This window comes from Apis dorsata, unplaced genomic scaffold (assembly GCF_000469605.1).
Source record: "Apis dorsata unplaced genomic scaffold, Apis dorsata 1.3 scaffold_631, whole genome shotgun sequence".
Taxonomy (NCBI): domain Eukaryota; kingdom Metazoa; phylum Arthropoda; class Insecta; order Hymenoptera; family Apidae; genus Apis; species Apis dorsata.
In genome coordinates, this window is record NW_006263826.1 from 653,577 (window position 1) to 665,761 (window position 12,185).

At 31.2% G+C, this 12,185-nt stretch overlaps 2 protein-coding genes across 4 annotated transcripts in view; one reads left to right on the forward strand and one right to left on the reverse strand.

The window, feature by feature from the left end:
- The window catches only part of LOC102671676 (single Ig IL-1-related receptor-like), a 53,213-nt gene extending 51,545 nt beyond the window's left edge, over positions 1-1,668 (forward strand). Inside the window, exons 7-8 of one of the 2 annotated variants that reach the window (XR_004151304.1) lie at positions 247-865; positions 1,656-1,668. Coding sequence is in view for 1 of the 2 variants with exons in the window: in XM_031513232.1 (XP_031369092.1) it covers positions 247-692 (446 nt within the window). In the remaining variant the exon portion in view is untranslated. Of the gene's footprint in view, positions 1-246; positions 867-1,655 lie in introns of those variants that run through there. The other variant, XM_031513232.1, reaches the window with a different exon arrangement.
- Positions 1,669-3,086: 1,418 nt separating this feature from the next.
- Positions 3,087-10,776, reverse strand: LOC102671280 (probable multidrug resistance-associated protein lethal(2)03659). 2 transcript variants are annotated; one of them, XM_006621479.2, is made up of 15 exons: positions 10,395-10,776; positions 9,609-9,716; positions 8,824-9,111; positions 7,898-8,331; positions 7,610-7,766; positions 7,333-7,535; positions 6,863-7,254; positions 6,546-6,760; positions 6,236-6,454; positions 5,986-6,166; positions 5,722-5,898; positions 5,189-5,645; positions 4,663-5,026; positions 3,875-4,571; positions 3,648-3,788 (listed from the first exon to the last, which is right to left on the reverse strand). In XM_006621479.2, the coding sequence occupies exons 2-15, from the start codon at positions 9,683-9,685 to the stop codon at positions 3,648-3,650; spliced, it is 4,002 nt and encodes a 1,333-aa protein (XP_006621542.1). In that variant the 5' UTR covers positions 9,686-9,716; positions 10,395-10,776. The 2 variants fall into 2 exon arrangements, with proteins under 2 accessions (XP_031369086.1, XP_006621542.1); XM_031513226.1 differs by lacking the exon at positions 10,395-10,776 and having other exon boundaries at positions 3,087-3,788; positions 9,609-9,685.
- Positions 10,777-12,185: the final 1,409 nt, after the last annotated feature.

The window sequence follows — 12,185 nt, forward strand, 5'->3', positions numbered from 1 at the left end:
AAATTGAATTAGAAAGTTGGGTCGGTTTCCCTCTTGGACGCCGAGTTGTTTGTGTTTGTTTCTCGTATTCGAATTAGGCTTGGACCCCTAAACTCCATCTCTCGATACGTACTGGGTGTCTCGAAATTAAAAAGGAAACGAAATTAAATTCTTAAAAATTTCACGCAACTGAAAGCGGTAGAAATTCGGTATCAAATATTTATATAATGGAAGAGAGTAGAAAATAAACGGGTATTTTCGTTTCAGGGTCGTTGGAGATCGGCGCGCACGTCTCTTCGAGCCGAAGGATCATCGTGATCCTGAGTCCAGCCTGCCTGGGGAACGTTTGGAACGAGGCGAGCGTGGGCCCCATCCTGAACCAGTTATCGTCGCTCGCGACACGAACGATAGCGATCGTGACCAAGGATTTGCCGAGCGCGACCACGATCGCGAAACGATCGAATCGGGGCTGCAACAACTCGACCGAGCTCTCCCTCGATCGCCTCAAGATCCTCCACTGGGACGAGGCGTGGAACTCGTCCGGTTCCGGTGACCACAATAAATTTTGGTACAAGCTCCGGCTCGCCATGCCCCCTGTCCGGCCGATCAGCACCGAAGGTGGCTGCCAATCGGTCGCCATGATCGTCCAAGCGAATGGAAAGTGCGGACAACAGAAGGCTCGCTCGCGCGAAAGTCTCGAGGTTCTAGTATAAGTTTAAGGAAGATGAGTTTCAAGGAGAAGATATGTGTATTCCTACGTGTATTCATCCATCCATCCATCCATCCATCCATCTATATATACATACATCCGCGTTTCTTACTTCCGCTTTTGCGCGAAGCGACGCGGCATCGTGCCAAACGTTCGATCGTCGACGCGTTTCCCATCGTATTCCTCCCGTTTCTTGATGTGGAAACGGTTTAGAATCCTTCCCCCGAAAATTTCACATCCTTTTGTTTTTCGACGAAAATCGATCGTTCCCCGTACGAATCAATGTTTCACAATGTGTTTCGTTCCTGTTTTCGGTATAATGAAACGCGTTGACGCCGCTTCCTCGACGCGAATTCCTCTCTTCGAGATATCGGGGCGAAAAAGAAGATTTTGAAAAGTGAGGTTAGGATTTGCGAGATACGGACGAGTTCCGTAAGTCGGTGGTATCTAGTGAACGTAAATAGCAACTTTTCCAACGAGCGAAACTTTCTTTTTCGTATCGCGAACGAAATATTCCATCTCATTTTATATCTCTTGCTCTCTACGTATAGTCGACAACGATCCCTTGCGACGCTCGAGGAAAGAGGAAACGAACGACATCCGCAGTCTTCCTTCTCGCACGTGTACGTGACACTTCGAAGCGAGCGAAAGAAAGAAAAGAATCAAGATGTGAGAAAAAGTTACATGATAAAAGATGAGGAGAGAGGAAAACGAGTCTCTCTCGTTTCTCTCGTCTCTATATACATATACGTATACATATATATAGTATCGCTTATTACATAGACTTTCTCGTTTTCTATGTTTTTGTATATATCGACAACAATTCGGTGCTTCGTTATTCTTATTTATTTACTTAACTAGACCGTATTATTTATATACCGTTTAGATGTTAATCGATCGTTCGAATGAGATCAAGAATTATGTAAAAGTCTATGTTTTTAGACGTACTTTTCTAAGAGGATTTTAGCGAAAAAAACAAAAAAATTTACTTAATCGTAAGACTAATGATAATAACACATAAGTATTTTATACTGGTTTGTATATATATATATGTAAAAGGAGGAAAAGGATAAAGGATGCGTGTGCGAGTGTATACATACGCGTGTATCTGGTATGCATGTGTATATATATAATATATATATATAATAGTTTTTGTATCTTTCAGAATAATCATGCCTCGAATGATCACGAGGCGCTTTACAGAAAATCCTGTAATTCTAATGATAGAAGTAACGATTATCCGCAACATATAACCTAACCGCATAATTGTACCTATTCTAAATGTTAAACACACGCGCAGATTCCGCAACGTGAGCTTAATTTTAATATCATAGTAATCTCTTTACTGTCAGTATTACGATACACTAGTGTACTTGTTTCGCGAGAATATGCCTGGACGATTGATCCACACGCGTCACGGGCAATTGTTGCGAGCCGAGTATAAGCAGAGTATATATAGACGTTAGGAGGTATACTTGTTTGTTTAGAGATATACGAAATGACGAAGCGACAAGTATCCTTTAATCGTTCGTTGTCGCGTTTCTTTTTTTCTCTCCCTTTCTCTTTCTCTCTCTTGGTTACGATAAAAGACAATCGTTCTTAAGATTTTTTAAAGAACAATATGGTGAAAAAATTGTGTATGTAAGTATATGTGTATGGCTCGTTTCCGTTTGATTAAATCGCACACACTCTGAACAGAATCGACGATACAAGGCTCTACACGTACCAAATATATCAATCGTCCGTTTCTCTTCGCATCTTGTTTGATTGGAGAATAAACGGAAATTGTTGTTCGAGAATTCGATAATAAACAGAGACTATTTATATTTCCAGAAATCGTGGTTAAATTGTCACTTTTTCTTATTAACGAAATTGCGTTTCGCAAATTTGTTGCCGAGATCACTGCCATTTTTAATTGTTGAACAACAACAACGACGACGATGACGACGACGATGACGAGGATAACGATAATCGTCGTATAATTGTTATTTTCTATATTTTCTATAATAGAAAATGTTAAATGTGAATGAAAAAAAAAAATTCTTTAAAAATGAAAAAAAAGACACGATGTATCAACAAGATAAATGTTGCATTTATATTTTCCATTTATAATATAATTAAATTACATAGGCACTTGTACATAATACGATTAATTTCATTTAAGCGTACGATATATCATCTTGTACGAAAAATAGGTCTATTATGTAAAATAATAAGTATAAGATTATGAACCTTTTAGATTCTTGAATAGGAAAAATTGCACTTCTGACACAGTACAAACTGGGAAAATTCGTTTGTTCGATGATAACACTGCTCTCGTTTGCTTTGTATTACGAATTTAAGATTCGATTCGATATATACAGATGAGGAAAGAACCGAAAATATCTCAAACTCGTAATTCTTTTTTTTTTTCCAATTTTTATGTACATAAGTGGCAATTAAATACAGAACCGCGGTTTTTTAATAAAATTGTTTTGATATGAGCATAAATCGATCGAAATATTCTACTTAAGAAATCGTATAGATACCTATTCTTCTGAAGAATGGTTTTTTTTATATTACATAGCACCGATACGTGGTGGAAGAAACGAGAGTTACAACGGTGAGGTAAATCTTTACTCTCTAATTATAATACGGTATGTATAAAAATAATGTCATATCACATGTATAAGTACGTATTTGGATCTTGTTACAATTATTTAAAGCAATATTTATCGGAATAAAAATATAATTTCAAATTCGTTCATAAGGTATATCAGTCTATGGCAATGATTGATATTATCGACGAACGTGACATTCGATAAAAAAAAATGAGCCTTGAAAATAATATGTACTTCGTTAAAAGTACCTCCTAAATTGATAATTGTATAAAGAGACTATCTAATAAGACTATGAAACGTAGTCTTTCAAAGAAAAGAATGAATTTTCAATTTCATTCCGTGAATGCGTTATAAAATTATCAAAGTGTAGTCGACGTTCGATTCTCGTAGCTTAGACGTGCAATTTCTTTCAAAGCTTCTGCCATTGCCGGCCCTGTTTCGTTTATCATACTGTTTAGATGCCCATTCTTTTGAATCAATACGTGAGGGGCATCGAATTCCTACGGAATTAAAAACAAATTTTATCCATTATCCTTTCCCTTTTTTTCCCAACTTTCAATTATAGAAAATTTATAACCATACTTACCACCGCATTACCGGCGTCCATAACCAAAATTCGATCACTGTCCATCACAGTATTGAGACGGTGGGCAATAGTGAGAACTGTACATTTGGCAAATTTTACACGAATTGTTTTTTGGATAAGCTCGTCGGTTTGTGGATCGACGTTCGCGGTTGCCTCGTCAAGAACAAGGATCGGATTGTTTTTTATTATCGCGCGTGCTAGACAGACTAATTGACGTTGTCCAACACTCAGATTAGAACCACCTTCGTTAATGTGAGATTGTAGGTTATATTCTTTCAATTCAACCTCTTCTAATGCTTGCCAAAGTTCATCGTCGTTGTAATTATCGAAAGGATCTAAATTCTTTCTCAACGAACCCGAGAATAAAAAGGGCTCTTGAGGAATAATACTAATCTTCGAACGCAAATCGTGAAGCCCAATCTCGTGAATCGGAACACCATCTATTTTAATAACACCATCGAGATACGCAAGGCGAAATATTGCCGATATTAACGATGATTTTCCAGCACCTGTTCGTCCAACAATTCCTATCTTTTCGTGTGAATAAATCATAAGATTCAGATTCTTTAGTACAGGACTTTCGGTTGGACTATATCTCATCGATACATTTTGAAACTCAATTTTACCCTCTTCGGGCCAACTTTCACTAGGTTTTTTATCCGGTGTGCTTTCGAAGGGTGGTTCGCTCTCCAAATTGCTAAAAATACAATTAATGAATTAATTGAATGTAATGAAAATATTTGTACAGAAATGGTGCTAATGGTGCTAATTTCCTTGTGGATACTTACGTATACTCCAATACACGTTCTACCGAAGTCATTTGATTTTCTAGCTCGGTACTTTGTCTCATACCCCACTGGAACATTCCAGTTAATCCGAGACTTTGCGTTATGGCCAAACCCACGTTACCTTTCCCCGCAGCAGTGTCTAGTAGCAAGAAACTCAAAGTAACCAAGGTGATGTAAATAACGCAGAAGAAATCCAGCCAGAATGCAAACGCTCTTGAAGAAGATATGAATATGTACCATGCTGATGAATGTAAATCTTGGTGTTCGTCAAATTCTTTCGTCAAAATTTCTTGAGCTTTAAAGGCACGAACTGTTGGCAATCCTTCCAAAGTTGCACTGAGATGTGCAAAGACCGGCGATCGAGCTAACATTTATTATCATAAATTGATTAATTATTTCACGACTTTTAAATCATTAAATCATTCCTTCTTTTAGATATGAAAAACAATAGAACTGAAGACTGGATGAAGACTCTCTTTCTCCACTTTTTTTAAGAAAAAAGATCGTGTTAAAAATAAGTACTCACTAACTCCATCCAGACGTTTGACACTGCGACTAGTTGCCAGATAGAAAACTCGAAGATAGTAGAAAATTATCCCGATTATCACGGTGGGTATTAGTAACCAATAATTAGCTACTGCAACAACAGCTACAATCCCAAGAAGGGACAAACCAATTTGTAAACAATCGATTAAAGCTATTGGTAATACTTCATCTATAGCGCCCATATCCTTTGAAAATCTATTAAGAACACGTCCAGACGTGTTGGTATTGAAAAATCTCATTGTTGCTTGACTCAAAGATTGGAACATACGGTCGTGCAATCTAATTGATGCTTTCATACATGTCGTAAAGAAGGTAAATGAACGTACGAAAGTAATTATAACGGTAGAAATGACTAAGCCAGTGTACAAATATATACAATATTCACGGCTTAACGGTCCTTTCCACTCTATCTCGACTTCATTGTTCGTCTCGTTTACCTTTGGATAAATATATTTACTCGTTATAATTAAAGCATAAAAATTTGATAAAAAGTAAAGAAATGATAATAATTACATATTTCTCTTCCATATTGACCCATTCAGAGATAAAGAAATCGCTACCACTAGCAAAACCTTGTGCAAGCACACAAAATATAGCAATGGTAGCTACGAGACACCAATTTCCACCTGCACGGAAATATTTTGCATACACTTCACCGGAAACTTTGCCCTTCGACTGCATTTCAACTATCTATGTACAAAATATAAACGCTTTTATATGATTTTCATTCAATCTATATATATTATTTTTTTTTTTTTTTCTTATGAACATACTTACTTCGACTGGATCATTTTTCTCACTAGTGTTACTTTTTAATGAACTCAATGATGTTACACTAGCGTTTCGAGAAGTAGTCCTACTTGGAGGATTAGATCCTGATCGTTGCTCTTCTTCTTCGCTCTCTTTCTCCAACAATCTTCCAAAATCCATTCCCATGGAAGCAAGTTTCTCGTAAGAACTAAAATAAATAATTGTAATTTAAACGAATTTAAAATAATGGCAAAAAATTGGACACCACGAATCATACCCTTCCGCCTCGATTGCTCCATCTTTCAGAACAATTATTCTATCTACAGCTTGTAAGTATTGTAATTGATGCGTAACGAGAATTCTAGTCTTTCCTTTTAAATATTTCACGATACATTCTTCGAACATGTGTTTGCCTACATGAGCATCTACGGCGCTTAACGGATCATCCAACAAATATATCTCTGTTTCTGAGTAAACCGCTCTGGCTAAATTTATCCTATGCATATAAATTAATAGATTCATTATAATGTAGTATTATATTTTTAAAAGAATGCATATATATATATATATATATATAAAATAATTACCTAGCACGTTGACCACCGGACAAACTAATTCCTCTTTCACCAACGATTGTTTTGTCTCCGTATGGTAATAAAGTAAAATCTCTTTTTAGTTGGCAGACTTTAATTACACGATCGTAACGAAATTGATCAAATTTTCTACCAAACAAAATATTTTGTCTAACGGAACCGGCAAACAGCCATGGTTCTTGACTAGCGTATGTAATTTTACCATTTATCTATAAAATAATATAAAACAAATTTTCAATCGTATTGATAAGACATATCTATCAAACGTATACGAGTGAGGCAAACAAGATTATCCAAGAAACGATACAAACCTCTATTATACCAGAGTTCAAAGGTAATTCTTTTAATATCACATTAAGCAAACTACTTTTACCAGAACCAACTTGACCAACAACAGCAATTAATTCGCCCGATTTCACATTAATATTAATATTCTTCAGCGTATCTTCTTTCTCGTGTACAAACCATTTGCTATTAGCATTTCTTAATGATAAAATATATTCCGCTTGATTATTCGTTTCGACATCTGTACTTTTTACATCATTTATATCTTTTTCTATTTTATTAACGTCATTTTTCTTCTTTTCATCTTTCTCATTTTTATATTCTTCCGTTTTCTCGCTTGTTTCCTCAAGTTCTTCGTACAACATGAATTTTTGTAAACGTTTTATAGAAACTAATAATTCTGCTATTTGTGTTACTCCTATTTATATTAAATCAATATTTTTTTTGTTAAATTTATTAATCAAGCGTTAATAATTATTTATTCAAACATACTTGCCTTGTGGGAAATAGACGGTCATAGTTAGACGTAAAATATTGTAATACGCTTGTAACATAAACACTTTCTCAGCAGTAATTTTATGACCATACAGTATGTAAGCTAGTATAGTAATGAAAAGCGACATCCTTGTAGTAAACATAATAAAAGACATAGTAATACCTCTAATGAATGACATATATCGTATGATATTAATTTCTCTCCTATAACAATATCAATAATTTCACATTTACGAATATAAGAATACAAATTGTATTAAAAGACGCATATGAGATACCTTCTAGCTCTTTCGATTAATTTACTAAATGGTTTCTCCCAGGTATACATTTTGATTGCTTGAATGCCACTAATAATCTCATTGGTCAAACGGACTCTTTCATCTGTTCTAATAGCAGTTTTTAATCTGAACACCGAGGACTTTTTACCCAAATATCCTATGTATTTATAAAAGAAAAAACAGAGAGAAAAAAATAAAAAAACGAAAAAAAAATCGATAACATAAAATACAAAAAATTATACATATATTTAAAGCTACAAACAGTATGAAATTATTAATTTGAATTACCTTGTAAAGGAATAAATAATAAAAGTACTATAACTCCAAACATAGCAGATAGTTCAACTTGTCTATACATAAAATATGTTATAATGATAGTTTCAAGTGGACCAATCCACAAATAATGTATATATATTATTGCTATATCAAATCTATTAACATCATTAGACAAGAGATTCACTGCTTGTCCCACTGTTGTGTCTCCTAAAGCAGTTCTTGAAAGCTTCAATGCTTTTCTATATAACAATGTACAACAAGCCACACGTAACTTCATTCCAATATGAAGTACCCCCATCATATATGGGTGACTAACAAATAACAATAAAAATGAACACAGTATTATACCACCCGCATATAAATAGGCATTTTCTTTTTCTTCCTCTAAATTATTGTCACTATTATACATTCTCAAAAGTCGACCAAGAAATAAAGGCTGTAGTACCCTGTATATAAAATAAATATATAAAATTACTTTTAATGAATTATTATATATTTTATTGATTGATTAATTAATTTTATTGCAAACTACGAAAAAATACCCAAAATAATATTAGTATTAAGTATTACTTTGATAATTAACTAGTAGCAATCAACTTTGTTCTACTTCCTAAGCAAAAAAAAAAAAAAACTTTAAGCAAAAAAAATTAATGCCACACAGGAGAAAAGAATTAACAGTTAGAAAACAAAGGAGATTTAAGGGACTTAACGGTTTCGTCACATTGTCAATTTCATGAACTTGAGAATTTGAAAAATTGTACAATCTGGTCATTACAGTATGTACAGTTGGTATAGACTCGACTTTCGGTTGACTGCAGTAATGGATCAAAAAACGAAGAAACAAAGGTTGTGACAATCTGAACCAATAATCATATTATAAAATTCAATGTATTTAATGTATTTTCTATCATAATAATATATGTTAAATGATTATGTACCTAAGCACAATGTCCGCAACCGCTAAAAATATTCCATATATGAGTAATTGAAAACCAAAACATTTGAAAAGAACCTTTAATAAACTAGGCTCCTTTAATTTTTTTTGATTATATTTTCCCTTTTTTTCATTTAGCAACTTCTGTTTTTCATAAGCTTTGTATTCCTTTTGCCATGTTTTTGATATCTTTGTTCCTAAATAACTGCTTTTATGTTCTTTAAGAGGTCTGTATAAGTCAGTTACTTCTAAATCTTTACGAGAACCATTCCAAAAAATAGGAAGTGTAAATCTATTAATAAAAAATATAATTATTATTACATTATATTATTATTACTATTATTATTATTATTATTATTATTACTAATAATTATAAATAACATTTTAATTCAATAGAATTTTAAAATGATAAAAAGAAAACAATATCACTTATCTTATTTTCCATTATCTTTAAATCAATGACTGAGCTAAATATTTAAACCTAGAATATTATCTGTTTTCAAGCAATTTATATTAATGTTCACTGATTAAAGATAATGGAAAAAGATAATGAGAATATACCTTCAAAAAATTCTGTCTAAGAATACTAATAGATAACAATACCAATAAAATATTATTGGGTTAATAATGAAATTCAAGATAAATGTCATTTTATTTACACAAGAATTTCATATATTTATTTAAAGATGTTTTTAAGATATTGTTTACTTATCAATTTAAGTTATATTTTTATTAGTAGGGTATGACAAGGAAAAAATTAAACAAGTCATTACATTTTATAAAACTTACGCAAATGTTAAAATACTAAGAGGATTTGCTCCTTCTCTAGGATGTTTTTTTCTTTCTTTTTTTATTTTTCCATCCATGATGGCATTTGATTTATTAAATCAATTTTTCCTGAAAAAATAAAATAAAATAAAATAATTAAAATTTCTGATGTAATAATTTTATTATTTTATCACAAATATTCACGAATGATAAAAAAAATATATCATTAGAAATAGATATAGCATAATTATTATTTCTGTTAATTGATCTTTTTAGAATAATAAGATAACAAAGAAAATTCAACTAAAAAAATAAAAAATATATTGTAGAAATAATAATAGTAAAATTATCAATATTATTAAATATTAATAAATTATATTATTTTTAATTTTAATTTGATTATTTTTATAATAGAGCAAATAAGTAAAATTATAATAGAACAAGTATTTCTGAGTTTCATTTTTTTAGTAACAATAAAAAATTATTATAACAACTATGTTCATAAAAATGTCATTTCATTTTACATAATACATTCGAATTGATACATGGTTTGAATTTAAATTATATAATAATAAATACGATGATTTTTTTATATAAAATAATCAACAATTTTGATAATTTCAAATAATTATGCTTAATAGAACAGATTTTTAATAAATAATAAAACTGTCATTTGAAACTTTCATTTCCGAGATGAACCGGAACAATAATTCAAATGTTTGTTATTATAATACCGTTGAAACGAAAATTATTAAAGAAGATAATACAAAGTATAAATAAATCTTGTCAAAATTTCACGTCACTTACAGTTAAAAATAAACGTATCTACTTTTTGGCATGTAAATATCCCATTACATTTCAAGTTCACAATAAATTGTTAGTGACTAGCACTTGCGACAGTTGACTGTGCTTTATTCGCTCAGGTTCGTATATGATATTGGTTAACCTTAAACTAATACACATAATATCACTTCGTATAGACTATCTTTACGTATATCTCTGTTATTACATCCGTATCTCTTCGTAATAACAATCAAAATGACATCTTTTGCAAACATACGAAAAGAAGGATTTATATTATCAACGATTCATTTTTAATATAGAAACAAAGATACATAAGATAATTGAACAGTAAATTAATAATTATGTCTCTAATTACACGCGTTTATCGAGTAAATAATGATAAAAGAAATTAATTTGTGAAAATCATGGCCATCTAGCAGAAAAAGTTGTAAGCTTGTAGCAATTTAATGTATTCGTTATCGATAAACTATATTGTATTTTATAATTACGAATAATTTTTATTTAAAAATTATACTTTAATTTTTTTTATTGGAATGATCTCAGGTTTCTCATTAAAACATAGTCGATTAGATTGAAGATTTATTTTATGGAATTTACCGAATTGTCGGTATCCATTATTTTTGTACAATAAATTTACTAAAAGTTAAAGAAAATTTAATAGAAATACATTAGAAATATGATTTAAGTACAAATGTATATATATTAAGTACAAATAAGTACGCATACAAAGAATCTTTATTGATCGGCAGGTTACAGCTTCGTTTCTTATTCGCTATTAATTCAAAATCTAAACGTGGACTATCAATTCGAACTTTGCTCTATCGTTTTTTTATCGTTACAAATTCTCGAAAGAAAGAGTAATAACTTCGTTTAAATAAAATAATTGCTACACGCTATTAAAAAAAAAATAATTAAAAGAATTGTACAAATATTAGGAACTATGTAGTAATATCTTAATCTTCAGATATAATATGATATTTTATTTCTTCTTCGTATGTCGCACTTTAAATTAAAAAATCGATTAATTTAATGGATTTGATATTTGGCACTTTTCATAAAAGACATAACATCAAATTTTCTATTACACAGAGAACACAAATTTGTAATTAAAAAAAAAGAAAAGAAAAGAAAAGAAAAAGCATAAATAACTTTTAAAACTCAAATGTAATAATAATAGAAAATATTTTTCATTAAATATAAATAAATATGATATATAACATGTATGTACGTACATACGTGCATCCTGTATGCACCTATGTATTAATATGTATAGGCATATACATATATTAACATATACATATGTAAAGCTTATATGTATACCTAGAATATAGTATCACGTAACACGAGAAGAATAATCTTCGAAGTAAAATTCGATGGAACCGATATTGCATTTTTTGCTCTTTGAATGAAATCAAGTTTAAAAGATGCAATGAGAATTATATCGAAAATGTATGAATATCGATACGAGATTAAAAATGTATTTTCGATCGATCTTTTCCTTTCGCAAATCTTTTCGAAACTTACACATACATCTGGCTAGTTTATAATTTTCGAAATCCATTCCAACTGTGAGATAATACGTATAATACGAATATCGAAATTCCACTATCGTAAACGACAATCAGAGTTGTTGTTAGTTACTAGTAGAAATAGGAATCAACAGAAATTCGGGATATCGGTTTTCGATTAAATTCGCAGATTACCGATGTTATCGAACCATAATCGAGATCGTATCATTATCATTATCATTATCATTATTATTATTATTATTATTATTATTATTATTATTATTAT